Below are 11,492 nucleotides of genomic sequence, written 5' to 3' on the forward strand. Positions count from 1 at the left end.
AACTGTTCTGGAACAGTGTTGTAAATACAACTTAACCACTGATTTCTAGTCGTGTCCTCTTTTAGAAGGCCAAACAAAGTATTTTCACTTTCGCAACAAAACACACAGTGTCTTCACAACATGGCGGCAGCAACAATAAAGTTACGCCTTCTTTCATGGCGTGAACATTTTTGTGGTGTTATGCAAATCTTCCCACATCGTGACGTAGACGTGGGGGCGTGTTTGAACGAGGCATTTTAGGAGGGCGTGGACGAGTCTTAACTTTTATAAAGAATATCTCTTTTGGTTTGAGACTTTAGTCTTTGCAACTTTAGGGATCTTATCTATTCACGAACAGCTTGTAACACTCCAAAGAGAAAGGAAAACTTGAAATCGCATCATATGACCCTTTTAAGATTTTGAATTATACATAACTCAGAATTGATGCAAGAAATATTGTAAAATTAGCCCTCTATATTGTTTCTCCACAGCTGCATCCTGTATGGAAAACAGCCACTATGAGGTTTGCGCAACAGGATGTTCCCAGACCTGCCATGGCCTCACTGAGCCCAAGGCCTGTGAGGGCACTCCTTGCATTGAAGGCTGTATATGTGATGAAGGCTTTGTCCTGAGCAATGGTGAGTGTGTGGCTATGGAACGATGTGGCTGTTCTTACAAGGGCCTGTACTACCAGCTGGGCCAGGAGTTCTTCCCTCAAGACAAGTGCAAGCAGAGATGTGTGTGCAAAGAGAACGGAAGAGTTCAGTGTGATGATGGATTCAACTGCAAACCAAACGAGAAGTGCCAGGTCCTGAATGGGGTTCAGGGCTGTTTCCCTGATGGCAAAGCAGTTTGCTCAGTGTCAGGCTTTGGGATTTATCAGTCATTTGATGGGAAATCCTTTACTGTTGAAGGAGACTGTGAGTATAGATTGGCAGAGACGGCTCAAGGCAAGGATGAGGACATGAGCTTTTTTAGTGTGTTAGTGAAACCGCTGTCCTCCTCTGAGACTGTCTTCACTCGAAGAGTTGAAATACAAATAGAACAATCCACGATCACTTTGCTGCCTGGCCACATCTGGGAGGTTCAGGTAATGTACTGATTACTGACCATAGTTTTAGGAGATCAGGAACTGCTGCCTACAGAGTTTTAAGTTTTATGTTGGTGTTTTCTTTACAGGTGGACAATGTTAAAACCTATCTCCCCATGACTGTGGATGAAGGACTGGCACAAGTCTATCAGAGTGGTATTAACATTGTTGTGGAAACAAACTTTGGATTGAAACTTACATATGATACTATTTCCATGGCCAAAATCGAGATCCCATCCACTTTTAAAAATGCAGTCAAAGGTCTCTGCGGTAACTACAATGGAAACAATGCAGATGATTTTCTTTTGCCCGGTGGTATTCAGGCAGCTTCCGTGGTAGATTTTGCTGAGGCCTGGGTTTCACCATCAGACAAAATGATGTGCCAAACAAGCTGTGGCTCCAAGTGTTTAAATCCTGATAAAGACAAACAGAAAGAGGCAGAGACAGCTTGCAGTATACTAATCTCAGAGAAGGGGCCATTTTCTGGTTGTTACGAAAAAATTCCACCTCAGACATTCTTTGATGAATGTGTGAAAGATGTGGCAGCCCAACCAAATGACAAGACAGTTCACTGTCGCCACATACAAAGGTATGTTGCCAGCTGTCAAGAGATTGGGACGTCAATCAACATCTGGAGGAATAGAGCCCAAGGCCTGTGAGGGCACTCCTTGCATTGAAGGCTGTATATGTGATGAAGGCTTTGTCCTGAGCAATGGTGAGTGTGTGGCTATGGAACGATGTGGCTGTTCTTACAAGGGCCTGTACTACCAGCTGGGCCAGGAGTTCTTCCCTCAAGACAAGTGCAAGCAGAGATGTGTGTGCAAAGAGAACGGAAGAGTTCAGTGTGATGATGGATTCAACTGCAAACCAAACGAGAAGTGCCAGGTCCTGAATGGGGTTCAGGGCTGTTTCCCTGATGGCAAAGCAGTTTGCTCAGTGTCAGGCTTTGGGATTTATCAGTCATTTGATGGGAAATCCTTTACTGTTGAAGGAGACTGTGAGTATAGATTGGCAGAGACGGCTCAAGGCAAGGATGAGGACATGAGCTTTTTTAGTGTGTTAGTGAAACCGCTGTCCTCCTCTGAGACTGTCTTCACTCGAAGAGTTGAAATACAAATAGAACAATCCACGATCACTTTGCTGCCTGGCCACATCTGGGAGGTTCAGGTAATGTACTGATTACTGACCATAGTTTTAGGAGATCAGGAACTGCTGCCTACAGAGTTTTAAGTTTTATGTTGGTGTTTTCTTTACAGGTGGACAATGTTAAAACCTATCTCCCCATGACTGTGGATGAAGGACTGGCACAAGTCTATCAGAGTGGTATTAACATTGTTGTGGAAACAAACTTTGGATTGAAACTTACATATGATACTATTTCCATGGCCAAAATCGAGATCCCATCCACTTTTAAAAATGCAGTCAAAGGTCTCTGCGGTAACTACAATGGAAACAATGCAGATGATTTTCTTTTGCCCGGTGGTATTCAGGCAGCTTCCGTGGTAGATTTTGCTGAGGCCTGGGTTTCACCATCAGACAAAATGATGTGCCAAACAAGCTGTGGCTCCAAGTGTTTAAATCCTGATAAAGACAAACAGAAAGAGGCAGAGACAGCTTGCAGTATACTAATCTCAGAGAAGGGGCCATTTTCTGGTTGTTACGAAAAAATTCCACCTCAGACATTCTTTGATGAATGTGTGAAAGATGTGGAAGCCCAACCAAATGACAAGACAGTTCACTGTCGCCACATACAAAGGTATGTTGCCAGCTGTCAAGAGATTGGGACGTCAATCAACATCTGGAGGAATACAACCTTCTGTCGTAAGTGGCTGCATTCTTCAGGTTTAACAATAACTCTCCTCTAGCTTATCTAAATGCCCCTTAATGCTTTTAAATTTCCATTTAGATATGCCAATAGAGATTTGGAATAGTAATTGAACTGAATCCTAAGCATTTTTATTTAAATTGCTCTCTTTTCTTCCAGCACTCACATGTTTCAAAAATAGTCACTATGAGCTCTGCGCTGACTCCTGTTCCACGACCTGTGCAAGCCTGACAAAGTCACAGAAATGCCCATTGTGTCAGGAAGGATGTCAGTGTGATGATGGCTTTTTGTTTGATGGAGGTGAATGTAGGACTTTGGATAGCTGTGGTTGTCATGTAGATGGGACGTTTTACAAGGTGAGAATCTATCTGGTCAGTTCTTTGTTTGTTCGTTTTTGCTAATAGTAATCAAACCGTAACTTTTTGTCTTTCCCACCAAAATATTATTTTGCAGTCTGGTCAGACAGTAATTCGAGGAGAGTGTGATGAGAAATGCACCTGCAAAGCTGGAGTGTTCTCCTGTGAACCCTTGGAATGTGTTGAAGATCAGATTTGTGGCAAAAAAGATGGTGCCATTGGATGCTACAACAAAGGTATTTAGAATTATAATAAGTGTACCATAAAAGCTAAATATTTGTTTATATGCCAGGTTTCATTTTTTTTCTTTTTTTCTTTGTTTAATCCCTAAAAGACACATACTGTCCAGTCAACATGTATTATGACGCCTGCGGCACAGCCTGTGCTGCCTCTTGTGCTGATCGAGATGCACCAAGCAAGTGCACGCTGCCATGTGTGGAGGGCTGCCTCTGCAATGCAGGTTTTGTCCGTAAAGGAGATGAATGCATACCTTTGAAAAAGTGTGGCTGCACTTACAAAGGCCGATATTATCTACCCGAGCAGACATTTTGGGGTGAGAAACAATGCACAGAGAAATGCGTGTGCAACCCTCAAACTGGAAATGTTGAATGCACACCAACAAAGTGTAAGAATTCTCTAGTGTGTGGCACACAGAATGGAGTGAAAGACTGTTACCCATTGTCCTATAGTACCTGTCAGGGTGCAGGGGATCCACACTACCGCACATTTGATGGTAAAACCTTTGATTTCCAAGGAACCTGCACTTATTATTTGTCCAAACTACTCAATACAGCTGACCCATCACTGATCCCCTTTGAGGTACTGGTCAAGAATGAGAACAGAGGAAGGAACATGGCAGTTGCTTATACCAAGACTGTATCATTAACAGTCTATGGATACACAATTGTCTTAAGTAAGGAAAGTCCACGCAAAGTAAAGGTCAGTTCTTCAAAAAGACACTTATACACCATAATATGAATAACTGCATGCATAAATTGAGTTAATCTTACTATACACTCACCTCCAAAAGAAAAAAGAAAAGCACTTGACTTTTAACATAATTGATGGAATTAATTTTTCTTGAAGGTCAACGATCTGTATGTGAAATTGCCATTTGAACTAGAAGATGGTCGGCTCTCTATATTCTACAGTGGGTACTTTGGTATGACAAAAACTGACTTTGGTCTGACTTTGAAATTCAACTGGGAAAGCCATGTAGAGCTGATTCTCCCCAGCACTTACTCCGGTGAAGTGGGAGGGCTTTGTGGCAACTGGAACGGCAATGCCAATGATGATTTGCTGAATCCGAACAACACCCTTGTTTCAAACCCAACAATTTTCGGAACCAGCTGGAAAGTCAAAGATGACCCTGGATGCTCAGATGGATGTCAGGGCAAAGCATGTCCTAAATGTGATGCCACAGAGAGAAACCAAGTCACTTTTACAAAGCCTTGCAGCAAGATCACAGACAAACAGGGACCATTTAAAGGTTGCCATGTTAAAGTGAATCCAAATCAGTTTTATGAAGATTGTGTGTATGATATGTGTATGTATGGTGGCCATTCATCAGCCCTCTGCAGTGCTCTTACTGCATACACAGCTGCTTGCCAAGAGGCACTTGGCCAGGTGGAAGCCTGGAGAACTGACAGTTTCTGCCGTTAGTATTACATTGTTTATCTCAAGTAATTTTAAATACACATTACAGTAGTTTACTGGTTTATTTTAAAGACATAGTGACATTCATCCTTAATATGGTATTTCTACAGCTACAACCTGCAAGGCAAACAGCCACTATGAGGTTTGTGCAACAGGATGCCCCCAGACCTGCCGTGGCCTCACTGAGCCCAAGAACTGTAAGGGCACTCCCTGTGTTGAAGGCTGCACATGTGACAAAGGTTCTATCCTGAGCGATGGTGACTGTGTGGCTGCGCAGCAGTGTGGCTGTACTTACAAGGGCCTGTACTACCAGCTGGGCCAGGAGTTCTTCCCTCAAGACAAGTGCAAGCAGAGATGTGTGTGCAAAGAGAACGGGAGGGTTCAGTGTGATGATGGATTCACCTGCAAACCAAACGAGAAGTGCCAGGTCCTGAATGGGGTTCAGGGCTGTTTCCCTGATGGCAAAGCAGTTTGCTCAGTGTCAGGCTTTGGGATTTATCAGTCATTTGATGGGAAATCCTTTACTGTTGAAGGAGACTGTGAGTATAGATTGGCAGAGATGGCTCAGAACAAAAATAAGGAGAACTCTTTCAGTGTTTTAGTGAAACAGCTGTCCTCCTCTGAGACTGTCTTCACTCGAAGAGTTGAAATACAAATAGAACAATCCACGATCACTTTGCTGCCTGGCCACATCTGGGAGGTTCAGGTAATGTACTGATTACTGACCATAGTTTTAAGAGATCAAAAACCGCTATCTACAAAGTATTGTGGTGTTGTTGTTTTTTTACAGGTGGACAAAGTTCAAACCAATCTCCCAGCTACTCTAAATGAAGGACTTGTACAAGTCTATCAGAGCGGTGTTAATATTGTTGTGGAAACAAACTTTGGATTGAAACTGACATATGATACTATTTCCATGGCCAAAATCGAGATCCCATCCACTTTTAAAAATGCAGTCAAAGGTCTCTGCGGTAACTACAATGGAAACAGTGCAGATGATTTTCTCCTGCCAGGCGGTATTCAGACTTCTTCTGTGGAATACTTTGCCGAGGCCTGGGTTTCACCATCAGACAAAATGATGTGTAAAACAGGTTGTGCCTTCAATTGTTTCAATCCTGACAAAGACCAACAGAAAGAGGCAGAGACAGCTTGCAGTATACTAATCTCAGCGAAGGGGCCATTTTCTGGTTGTTACGAAAAAATTCCACCTCAGACATTCTTTGATGAATGTGTGAAAGATGTGGCAGCCCAACCAAATGACAAGACAGTTCACTGTCGCCACATACAAAGGTATGTTGCCAGCTGTCAAGAGATTGGGACGTCAATCAACATCTGGAGGAATAACACCTGCTGTCGTAAGTGGCTGCATGTTGCAAAATAACCATCTTTTTTATTATCCTCTTGCTGGCCTTATTTTTACGTGGGCTTTAGATGAGGTGTAGAATTAAATGTTCTCTCCCAAAACAAATTCCTGAGCAGTCCCTGAAACAATCTTGTATTCTTGCAGCACTTGAGTGTTCAGGTAACAGTCATTATGAGCTTTGCGCTGACACCTGTTCCTCAACCTGCGCCAGCCTGACTAACTCACAGAGATGTCCACCATGTCAGGAGGGATGTCAGTGTGATGATGGCTTCTTGTTTGATGGAGGTGAATGTAAGACTTTGCAGGATTGTGGTTGTCAAGTAGATGGAAAGTTTTACAAGGTGAGAAACCATTCCATTTCTTTCCTGCAGTAGTCAAACATCCTACTAGTCACTGCAACTTATTGTCTCTTGTTTGTTCTGCAGTCTGGTGAGGCAATCATTCGGGCTTCCCTCAAGACAAGTGCAAGCAGAGATGTGTGTGCAAAGAGAACGGGAGGGTTCAGTGTGATGATGGATTCACCTGCAAACCAAACGAGAAGTGCCAGGTCCTGAATGGGGTTCAGGGCTGTTTCCCTGATGGCAAAGCAGTTTGCTCAGTGTCAGGCTTTGGGCTTTATCAGTCATTTGATGGGAAATCCTTTACTGTTGAAGGAGACTGTGAGTATAGATTGGCAGAGATGGCTCAGAACAAAAATAAGGAGAACTCTTTCAGTGTTTTAGTGAAACAGCTGTCCTCCTCTGAGACTGTCTTCACTCGAAGAGTTGAAATACAAATAGAACAATCCACGATCACTTTGCTGCCTGGCCACATCTGGGAGGTTCAGGTAATGTACTGATTACTGACCATAGTTTTAAGAGATCAAAAACCGCTATCTACAAAGTATTGTGGTGTTGTTGTTTTTTTACAGGTGGACAAAGTTCAAACCAATCTCCCAGCTACTCTAAATGAAGGACTTGTACAAGTCTATCAGAGCGGTGTTAATATTGTTGTGGAAACAAACTTTGGATTGAAACTGACATATGATACTATTTCCATGGCCAAAATCGAGATCCCATCCACTTTTAAAAATGCAGTCAAAGGTCTCTGCGGTAACTACAATGGAAACAGTGCAGATGATTTTCTCCTGCCAGGCGGTATTCAGACTTCTTCTGTGGAATACTTTGCCGAGGCCTGGGTTTCACCATCAGACAAAATGATGTGTAAAACAGGTTGTGCCTTCAATTGTTTCAATCCTGACAAAGACCAACAGAAAGAGGCAGAGACAGCTTGCAGTATACTAATCTCAGCGAAGGGGCCATTTTCTGGTTGTTACGAAAAAATTCCACCTCAGACATTCTTTGATGAATGTGTGAAAGATGTGGCAGCCCAACCAAATGACAAGACAGTTCACTGTCGCCACATACAAAGGTATGTTGCCAGCTGTCAAGAGATTGGGACGTCAATCAACATCTGGAGGAATAACACCTTCTGTCGTAAGTGGCTGCATGTTGCAAAATAACCATCTTTTTTATTATCCTCTTGCTGGCCTTATTTTTACGTGGGCTTTAGATGAGGTGTAGAATTAAATGTTCTCTCCCAAAACAAATTCCTGAGCAGTCCCTGAAACAATCTTGTATTCTTGCAGCACTTGAGTGTTCAGGTAACAGTCATTATGAGCTTTGCGCTGACACCTGTTCCTCAACCTGCGCCAGCCTGACTAACTCACAGAGATGTCCACCATGTCAGGAGGGATGTCAGTGTGATGATGGCTTCTTGTTTGATGGAGGTGAATGTAAGACTTTGCAGGATTGTGGTTGTCAAGTAGATGGAAAGTTTTACAAGGTGAGAAACCATTCCATTTCTTTCCTGCAGTAGTCAAACATCCTACTAGTCACTGCAACTTATTGTCTCTTGTTTGTTCTGCAGTCTGGTGAGGCAATCATTCGGGATGAGTGTACAGAAAAATGCCTCTGCAAAGCTGGAGTGTTCTCCTGTGAACCTTTGAAATGTAGCACCGATCAGATCTGTGACAAAAAAGAAGGAGTCACTGGGTGTTACAAGAAAGGTAAGTACAAACTTTGTACATCATTTCCCAAGTAGGTTTTAAATGAAACCATAATACAGATGTGCATCCATGTTCCAGATCCTTGCAGTAACCATGAGTGCCGTGAAAAAGAGTACTGCACTGTAAAGGACAACAAGGCACTGTGCATTGCAAAATCAAAGGCCTCTTGCATTGCCAAGGGAGACCCTCATTACAGAACCTTTGATGGCAACCACTTCTCCTTCCAGGGTACTTGCACCTATACTTTAGTTAAAACTTCAGGCAAAGACCAAACACTGACACCGTTCAACATCGTCAACAAGAACGATATGCTCAAAGGCACACGTGGTTCTTACGTCAAGACAGCCACCATTACAGTCAGAGGACATGAAATCACATTCATCCAAGGCAACCGCAATCGTGTGACAGTAAGTCAGTACAGAACATTAAATACAGAAAGATCACAGATCCAGACATGTGATATCCATCAAGTCGATATTAAAGCATATCAGTGGTAATAATGTGCACCAGGCATAGCCAGCTTGTTCCCGGAGGGCTACCTTTCTGCAGACTTCAGTTACAACCCTGCTACAACACCCCTACTTGTTATTTACTTAAGTAGTCTTTAACATCTTGATTAGCTGGTTGTGTTTAATTTGGGTTAGAGTTAAAATCTACAGGATGGTAGCCCTCTAGGAGCAGGGTTGGCTCCTCTACGCTCTGTAAATGACATATCTGTTGCTTCCTCTCCTTTTTTCCTATCCAGATTGATGGCACAGTTTCAAACCTTCCTGTGAGTTTAAATTCTGAGGGGATCAGCATCACCCTCTCTGGCAGTATAGGGGTTTTGCAGACAGATTTTGGCTTGGAGGTCAAGTTTAACTGGGCAGATACCCTTATGGTGACATTGTCCAGTAGCTACTACAATAACATAGTCGGGATGTGTGGAACCTACAGTAATGATGTGGAGGATGATTATGTCACACCGAGTGGTAACAGCATGACAGACATCACAGAATGGGCAAAGTCTTGGAGTGTCCCTGAAAGCAACAGCAACTGCTGGCACTTTCCCCCTTGCTCAGAGGAAAAGAAGTTGCTATATAGCGGACCAAGCTACTGTGGCATGTTAGAGAATGCAACAGGCCCGTTTGCCCAGTGCCATGACATAATATCAAAGAGGCGATTTGCTGCTGACTGCCTTTTCCAGATGTGTCTCAATGATGGAAGTCAGAATGCTTTCTGCAATGCCTTCAATAATTATGTGTCCGCTTGTGCGCTGGTAAAGGCTGACGTGTCTCCAGAGTGGAAGCAGCTTGCTAACTGCTGTAAGTGATGACTATGACTCAAGATCTTTGTTTAATGGATATTACATTAATGCTAACACCTTCCCTGTCTTTTATTCTCAACAGGATGAAGATTTTTTTCCACCATGTTTCGTTATCCCTAAAAGAAGTGAAAATTAAAATTATTAAATAGTTAACTTGTGCATTTCACAATATATTGACATATAACAATGTCTCAGTTTCTGTCATTACTTAATATCATATTACTTAATTTGTGCTTTGGTGTTTTAAATGGATGTTTAAGCAAGTTTTTTTTTCTTAAATGACTACATATTCATGGATGTCAACTTGTGCTGTCCACAAATCAGTCTATAATTAATCTTGGGTTAAACTGTTCTGTATTTTCCTTCAAATGCCTCCATACTTATCATGTTTTAAATATATGTTATTATTAAACTTCTTAAATTCTTGCATCATTTCATTTAGCTGTGTCATTTCCTAAGTAAGTGACTGTTATCATAAGTGACAAAAATCATTGACAGAAATATAGGTTATGCCAACCATATATCAGCGTCTAATATTGTCATATCAATAATTAGGAAGTATTTTCTATAGATATATGTAGATACCACATTTGACTGCTCCAGATATGTCTGCATGTCCACCATTTTGCAATGGTCAACATTTCAGATCCTGCTCATCACTCACACTATGAAAACCAATACATCTTCATTGAAAATGCCACAACATTGTGCAGCTATATTTGTAAGAACCATAGATTGGATATCTATGGTAGGGCATTTAGATTATCAATAATATTTATTATTAAGTAGTGTAGCGCCCCCTACCTTCTTTTATAACAGATTAGTAAGGAGCAGCACCAGGTTCAATAAACTAATGCCTAAGAGATGTTGTATCAAAGGGTTAGTTCACCCAAAATTGAAATTTCTGTCATTAATTACTCACCCTCATGCCATTTCAGACCTTCGTTCATCTTCGGAACACAAAATTAATAAAACACAATTTAAGATATTTTTGATGGAATCTGAGAGCTGTCTGACCCTGCATAGACAGCAACGCAACTGAAATGTTCCCAAGTCCAGAAACGTAGCAAGGAGATCTGTAAAATAATCCATGTGACATCAGGGGTTCAACCGTAATTTTACAAAGCTACGAGAATAATTTTTGTGCGCAAAAGAAAAAAAAAAACGACTTTATTCAACAATTGGTCTCCTCCGCTCAAATTTCAAAGTTGTGAAGTAGTTACACAAACAAGTTGATCTCAAGTTTGGAACAATTTAACCCCAAAAGGGAAATATCACAAATGGCACAAATACACTTCGAGTTAATTGAGTAAACTAACACACTTGAAATTAAATGTGCAAAATAACTCACTTCGGCTGTCAAAATATTACTCTGAATACTCACAGTTCTTAAGTGCTCTAAATAACATCATATGATGATCTCCTGATGGCAAAAAGTCTTTGCAACGTTATTCTCCTGGAAGAAGTCCTTCAACAGGCGGGCGTTGTGAACTGCAGCGTTGTCCTGTTGAAAGACCCAGTCATTACCGCATAGACGAGGGCCCCCAGTCAAGAGGGATGCCCTCTGCAACATGTCCACATAGCCACAACCTAAAGATCCATTATCCCATTGAAGTAAAAAGCACCCCAGATCATGATGGAGCCTCCTCCACTGTGCCATGTAAAACATCTCCAGTGGGATCTCCTTGTCATGCCAGTAACGTTGGAAGCCAAGAGGACCATCCAGGTTAATTTTTTTCTCGTCAGAGAATAAAACTTTCTTCCACTTTTCAATGTTCCATGTTTGGTGCCCCCTTGCAAATTCCAAATGGGCAAGTTTGTGGCGTGGGAGGAGACGTGGCCTTTAAAGACGTTTTCTGGTCTTTTAAGC

General features: G+C 42.0%; 1 protein-coding gene across 1 annotated transcript in view; it reads left to right on the plus strand.

Annotated features, from left to right (window-relative positions):
- The window catches only part of LOC107680961 (IgGFc-binding protein), a 14,458-nt gene extending 4,404 nt beyond the window's left edge, over positions 1 to 10,054 (plus strand). The window contains exons 8-22 of the mRNA XM_016477060.1: positions 471 to 1,069; positions 1,159 to 1,698; positions 2,866 to 2,890; positions 3,054 to 3,250; positions 3,348 to 3,486; positions 3,585 to 4,189; positions 4,337 to 4,907; positions 5,017 to 5,238; positions 6,722 to 7,095; positions 7,180 to 7,744; positions 7,897 to 8,093; positions 8,178 to 8,316; positions 8,395 to 8,723; positions 9,062 to 9,620; positions 9,705 to 10,054. Of these exons, the coding sequence (XP_016332546.1) occupies positions 471 to 1,069; positions 1,159 to 1,698; positions 2,866 to 2,890; positions 3,054 to 3,250; positions 3,348 to 3,486; positions 3,585 to 4,189; positions 4,337 to 4,907; positions 5,017 to 5,238; positions 6,722 to 7,095; positions 7,180 to 7,744; positions 7,897 to 8,093; positions 8,178 to 8,316; positions 8,395 to 8,723; positions 9,062 to 9,620; positions 9,705 to 9,706 (5,063 nt within the window). The 3' untranslated portion in view covers positions 9,707 to 10,054. The remainder of the gene's footprint in view (positions 1 to 470; positions 1,070 to 1,158; positions 1,699 to 2,865; positions 2,891 to 3,053; positions 3,251 to 3,347; positions 3,487 to 3,584; positions 4,190 to 4,336; positions 4,908 to 5,016; positions 5,239 to 6,721; positions 7,096 to 7,179; positions 7,745 to 7,896; positions 8,094 to 8,177; positions 8,317 to 8,394; positions 8,724 to 9,061; positions 9,621 to 9,704) is intronic.
- Positions 10,055 to 11,492: the final 1,438 nt, after the last annotated feature.

This window comes from Sinocyclocheilus anshuiensis, unplaced genomic scaffold (genome assembly GCF_001515605.1).
Source record: "Sinocyclocheilus anshuiensis isolate Anshui unplaced genomic scaffold, SAMN03320099.WGS_v1.1 scaffold697, whole genome shotgun sequence".
Classification (NCBI taxonomy): domain Eukaryota; kingdom Metazoa; phylum Chordata; class Actinopteri; order Cypriniformes; family Cyprinidae; genus Sinocyclocheilus; species Sinocyclocheilus anshuiensis.